This window comes from Arachis duranensis, chromosome 1 (genome assembly GCF_000817695.3).
Source record: "Arachis duranensis cultivar V14167 chromosome 1, aradu.V14167.gnm2.J7QH, whole genome shotgun sequence".
NCBI lineage: Eukaryota > Viridiplantae > Streptophyta > Magnoliopsida > Fabales > Fabaceae > Arachis > Arachis duranensis.
The window spans coordinates 64684050-64689535 of NC_029772.3; the positions used below are offsets into that span (position 1 = coordinate 64684050).

General features: G+C 32.6%; 1 protein-coding gene across 1 annotated transcript; it reads left to right on the forward strand.

Moving 5' to 3' along the window:
• Positions 1-232: 232 nt before the first annotated feature.
• On the forward strand, positions 233-1804 carry LOC127748484 (zinc finger BED domain-containing protein RICESLEEPER 2-like). Its single transcript, XM_052263050.1, has 2 exons — positions 233-758; positions 969-1804. Exons 1-2 carry the CDS (start codon positions 233-235, stop codon positions 1802-1804), a joined length of 1362 nt encoding a protein of 453 aa, XP_052119010.1.
• Positions 1805-5486: the final 3682 nt, after the last annotated feature.

Genomic DNA, 5486 nt, shown 5'->3' on the forward strand with positions numbered 1-5486 from the left:
GGTTAGTGCAGGCAGGTGCAGATAGTAAGATATTGTTGTTTTGAGGTACAAGACAGTAATTTTCATAATCTTTAGGCCGTGTTTTCTTTGCGAGATATATGAACATGCATTAGTTTATGAATCATGCTGAAGTTTTATTGGCTACTGTTTCTTTGGATTAGTTTGTGTTAATTTTAGCATGTTTGGCACCAAATTTTGAGTTATGTACACCTTGCTTTATATGCAGAGCAAGATGACTGAAAATAGTAATATTGAAGCAACGGGGATGTCCGCTAGTATTCAACCATCTTCTCCATCGTCAGGTATTCGTAAGAATCGGTCAGCTGTCTGGGATCATTTTGATGTAGAGAATGCTACTGAGAAGAAGGCTAAATGCAAATATTGTGGTAGCTTAATACAATATGGGAATGGAACCAGCTCAATAGGTGGTCATTTGAGAAGATGCAAGCAAAATCCTAATAATGATTCGAACAAAAGAAGAAAAACAATGACCACACCGACTATAGATGAGCGTGGTGTTTTAAATTCACCCAGTGCTTCCAAATTTGACCAAGAGGAGGCTCGAAGGGCACTTGTGGAAATGTTTATTGGGGAAGAGCTACCATTTCGCTTCGTTGAAAGCCCGAAATTCCGAAAATTTGTGTATGCCCTACAAGCAAGATTCAAAGTTCCTTCACGGACTACATTAGCACGTGACATTGGAGCTCTTTATGCTGAAGAGAAGATGAAGTTGCAAGATTTTCTTTCGGCAAATTGTGGTAGAGTATGTCTAACCACTGACACTTAGACTTCAACTCAAAATTTTACTTATATGAGTTTGACAGCACACTTTGTTGATTTGGATTAGAAATTACATAAAAAAATACTTAATTTTTGTCAAGTGATAAGTCATTCAGGAGAGGTTATAGGAGCAACAATTGAATCTTGTTTAAATAATTGGAATTTGAATCGGGTCTTTAGTGTGACAGTTGATAATGCCTCGTCTAACGATGTTGCAATTAAATATCTGAAGCAGCGATTGAATTCTTGGAATAGCATTATTTTGAATGGTGAATTTATTCATATGAGGTGTTGTGCACATATTATAAACTTAATTGTAAAAGAGGGGTTGAAAGAGATTGATGAATCAGTCTTGAGGATTTGTAGTGCAGTAAAGTATGTTAGATCTTCTCCATCTAGAGCTAGTAGGTTTCAAAAGTGTGTTGAATTAGAAAAAAACCAATATAAAGGCTTGCCTTGCATGGATGTTGAGACTAGGTGGAACTCTACCTATCAAATGTTAGAGGTAGCTTTGAAGCATCGCAAAGCATTTGAGTTGCTTACTTTGAAAGATAATACCTATATAGGAGAGATGAATGGAGGAAAAGGGAGAGGTGTTCCTTCTGATTCAGACTGGGAGTATGCTGAGTCCATTGTACCATTTTTACGAGTGTTTAGTGATGCCACTATATGTGTTTCTGGTACCTTATATGTTACCAGTGATATGTATATGAATGAAGTATTTGCAATTGGACGATTTATTCGTCATTCTTGTGATTCTGTTGATTTTAGTACTATGTCAATGGCAGAAAGGATGAGGGTTAAGTATGAGAAGTATTGGGGCAATCCTGATTCGGTGAATATATTGTTATTGATTGCTATTGTACTTAGTCCAATGCAAAAGATTGAGTATGTCAATTATTTCTTGGATTACTTCTTTGGAGAAGAAAAAGGAGGCAAATTGAAGTCAAAGTTGTCCAAGTGCATAAAGTTACTTTATCAGCAATACCAAAGTTCTGAGGAAGCAAGTGAAGCTGATACGTAAGATGTTCAAGCCAACAACATTAATACCGATCTTCATGGCATGGGCTTTTTTCTGCAAGCAACCGGTCGCAGAACAAATACAAGATCTGAACTTGATAGATATTTACAAGAAGAATGCGAGCCATACACCCATAAGTTCGATATACTAAACTGGTGGAAGGTCAACTCAACCCGATTTCCAATTCTTGGAAATATGGCTCGTGAGGTATTGGCTATACCTGTTTCTACGGTAGCTTCGGAGTCTGCATTTAGTACTGGAGGAAGAGTCCTCGATCCATACCACAGTTCCTTAACACCTAGAATAGTAGAAGCCTTAGTCTGCACAGGAGATTGGCTTAAGGAAGATCTTTTCTCTGCTTTAGATGATGATGATGAAGTTCTTCAACAAGTTGATCAAGGTATAAAATTTGTTTCATATTTCTTCTCATTTTATTTTATTTTTGTTTTTGTTATCTTTCTATTTTAGAATTTAGGAATTAGTTACCAATTAAAAGTTGTTGAATATAGACTTGATAATTAATTTGATTCCCTTGGCAGATATATTTTCCTCTAATGATGGTGCTTGTTCTATGGCGGCATTAATTGATAATCTTGATGATGACTAGGTATGTTTAATATTCTCATTTGGTTTAATACTTTCATTCAAAGATTTGTTTTAAAATGACAAAGGTATATTTTGTTATTTGCAGATATATTTTCCTCAAAGGTTGTGGTTGTTTGATGATTTTGTTGGCAACTTGGCATCTTTTGATACTTTGTGGTTGTTGTTTTAGAGAGATTTTTTGGTGGTATTCTTTTGATGTCTTGAGAATGATTAAATGTTATATAGATTAGCTATTGTCATTAGATTTATAAAGAACCAAATTCTAGTTGTAATGAACCTATACACTTTAAAATGACTTTAGTATTAATTTTTACTTTTAAAAAAATTATGGTTTAAAAATTAAATTTCTAAAAACTGGTTTTAAAAGTGAATTTTATAAAAAAAACCGGATTTTAGATTTGGATTTTAAAAAACTGGATTTAAAACTGGATTTTAGATTTGGATTTTTTAAAATAAACTGGATTTTAGATTTGGATTTAAAAAAAAACCGGTTTTATATGTAAAACTGGATTTAAAACCAGTTTATAAGTAAAAACCGGATTTAAATTCTAAAACCGATTTAAAACCGGTTTTTATTTTTTCAAACCGATTTAAAACCGGTTTCTCTCTTCAATCCAGTTCTGGTTTGGTTTCATGAACCATAAATCTGGTTCTGAAATGGATCCGGTTTGGATTTAAAAAAATCCAAACCATGCCCGCCCCTACGTATATGCACTCTAATCACTCAAGTATTTAGGATCAATCCACTAAATTCTCCTCTAATCATGCTTTCTAAAGTTTGTTCTTCATCTAACCAATCAACACAAATTTAATGTACATATGCAAAAATCATGAGATCTTTTCAAGGTTGTAATGGGGCTAAGGGCAAAGGTAAGGATATATATATGGCTAGGTGGGTTTACATTTGAATCTTTGATTAACCTAAGTTATCACCTAAGACATACACAACCTATACAATTCTAATATCAAGCTTAGCTACCCATGATCTCACTTTTACAAATACACACACTCATGCATCAAATTCAATCACATATGCATTGATTATTATTGAATTTCTCATTGGGGTAATTTTTCCCCTTTTCATTATTTCTTTTCTTTTTTTTTTCTTTTCTTTTTTTTCAAGAACATAATTTATACCAATTCATCAATGCATATGGTTTCTATAATATTACATGAGTATGCACCCAAATTTCCAATTTTTTTTCAACAAGAATAAAATACATTTTCATCAACCTAAGTTTCCCACATCTTTCCCACACTTAAACATCACACACACTCACTAACTTAAGCTACTCAAAGATTCAAATAAAGGACATTTCATTGTTTTTCGCTTAAGGTTAATGATGTGGCAAAATAAAGAACAAAAGGGGATATTCATAGGCTCAAAGTGGCAAACAAAGGTGAATGAAATGGTAGGCTATTTGGGTTAAGTGAGCTATAAAGAAATAATGACCTCAATCATATAATTCCATAATCAAACATTAAATAATGGATATATAGAATTTAAACAAACCAAAGATTGCAATCATGGAGAAGAGCATACGCAAGAATAAAATAAGTGGTCAAATAGTGTAACCACACAATAAGGCTCAAAATCTCACAAGTTGTATGTTCTTTAACTCAAAAACCATATTCCATAATGTATGAATCATGCAAGTTTCAAAGAATTTCAACTCAACTCAATTTGAATTTTAATGCCTTTTATAAAAAGTATGTTTCTTGGAAATTTCATTAAATTGACTAACATTTATTCTATATGTATATAATGTGATTGGATGAAAAAAGTAAAAAAAAATCCTAAGTTTAAATCCTAATTTCAATCAAACCAAAATAGCAAGTATATAGGAAATCAAACTAGGTGCAATCATCACATCTTCCAAAATCACAATCATAGCTAAAAAACTAAAAAAACATATGTAAAAGCCAAGATTAAGAGCAAAATGCCAAAATATACATACCTACAGTATAATACTAAGTTATGTATAAGCAAAATTAGAAAGTGCAATAAACTAAGAAAGTGCAATAAACTAAGTAAAAAGGTTTTCAAAAGATAAAATATATACAAAACAACTAAAAAGTATAAAAAGAAACTAAACTAAAAGTGTTCGGAATGAAGCTTGTCACCCAAAATGCACTTGCTGAAGATGCACAACCTCCCCATACATAAAATGTAGCACCGTCCTTGGTGCTCACGATCATGCAGAGTGGAAGGAGTCGTCACTGCATCACCTCTACTGTCCCATGCCTCCTCCGGCTCATTACGCTAGGCCTCCTCTATATATATATATATATATGAAGTGAACAAATAATGTATATTTGAATGGAAGCATGCATGAGATTCAAGTTGAAAGCAAACAAAAGCAACCTCCAATCAAATAAATGAATCTAAGAAAGCAAACTTGCTTGTTTATCAAAGAATAAAAGAAGGAAGGAGCATTTTTGCTATCCACAAAGAGAAAGAAAATAGTTAAAAGGTAAAAGGAAAGTTAGTTGAAAAGGAAAGGTAAAGTCAAAAGTTAGTTGAAGAGAAGAAAACAGTTAAAAAGTTAGTGTTAGTTGAAAAGAAAAAGAAAGTTAAAAGTTATGTGAGAAGAAAAAGTTAGTTAAAGAAATGGAAGAACAATAAAAAGTTAGGTGCATAGTCACAAGTTCTTTAATTCTAAAAAGTTTCAAAAATTTCAAAACAAGCAAGTTTGTATTCATTTCTCAATAATTCAAAATGCCAAAACAAGTGATGCACATGTATGTGTAGAACACATAATCAAGTAAATATCAATCACAAGTAAAGTGGCATAAGTTTAAGCAATTTGGTGTTTAAAATTGTCTAACTAAAAGAAAGATAACACTGCAAGGCATTATGATTATACAGGCAGGTGGTGCTGGTGAATAGATTGCATGGGAAATATGTGGCACACCAAACTTAGAATTTTAGTGTGACACTTTCCTTTTAGATTTGATGCAATCATCCATAAAGATTGAAAACAGATTATTGTAGGGCAACACCAAACTTAGAATGTAATCATATGCCAATTTATTGAAATTTAAACAAAGCAAAGAAAGACAATAAACGAAGCAGAGA

Excerpts from the sequence above, each read along its gene's own strand:
- LOC127748484 (XM_052263050.1), top strand. The coding sequence starts at position 233 with ATGACTGAAAATAGTAATATTGAAGCAACGGGGATGTCCGCTAGTATT. Across the intron at positions 759-968 it reads TTTTCTTTCGGCAAATTGTG|TTGATAATGCCTCGTCTAAC; the intron begins GTAGAGTATGTC and ends TTAGTGTGACAG.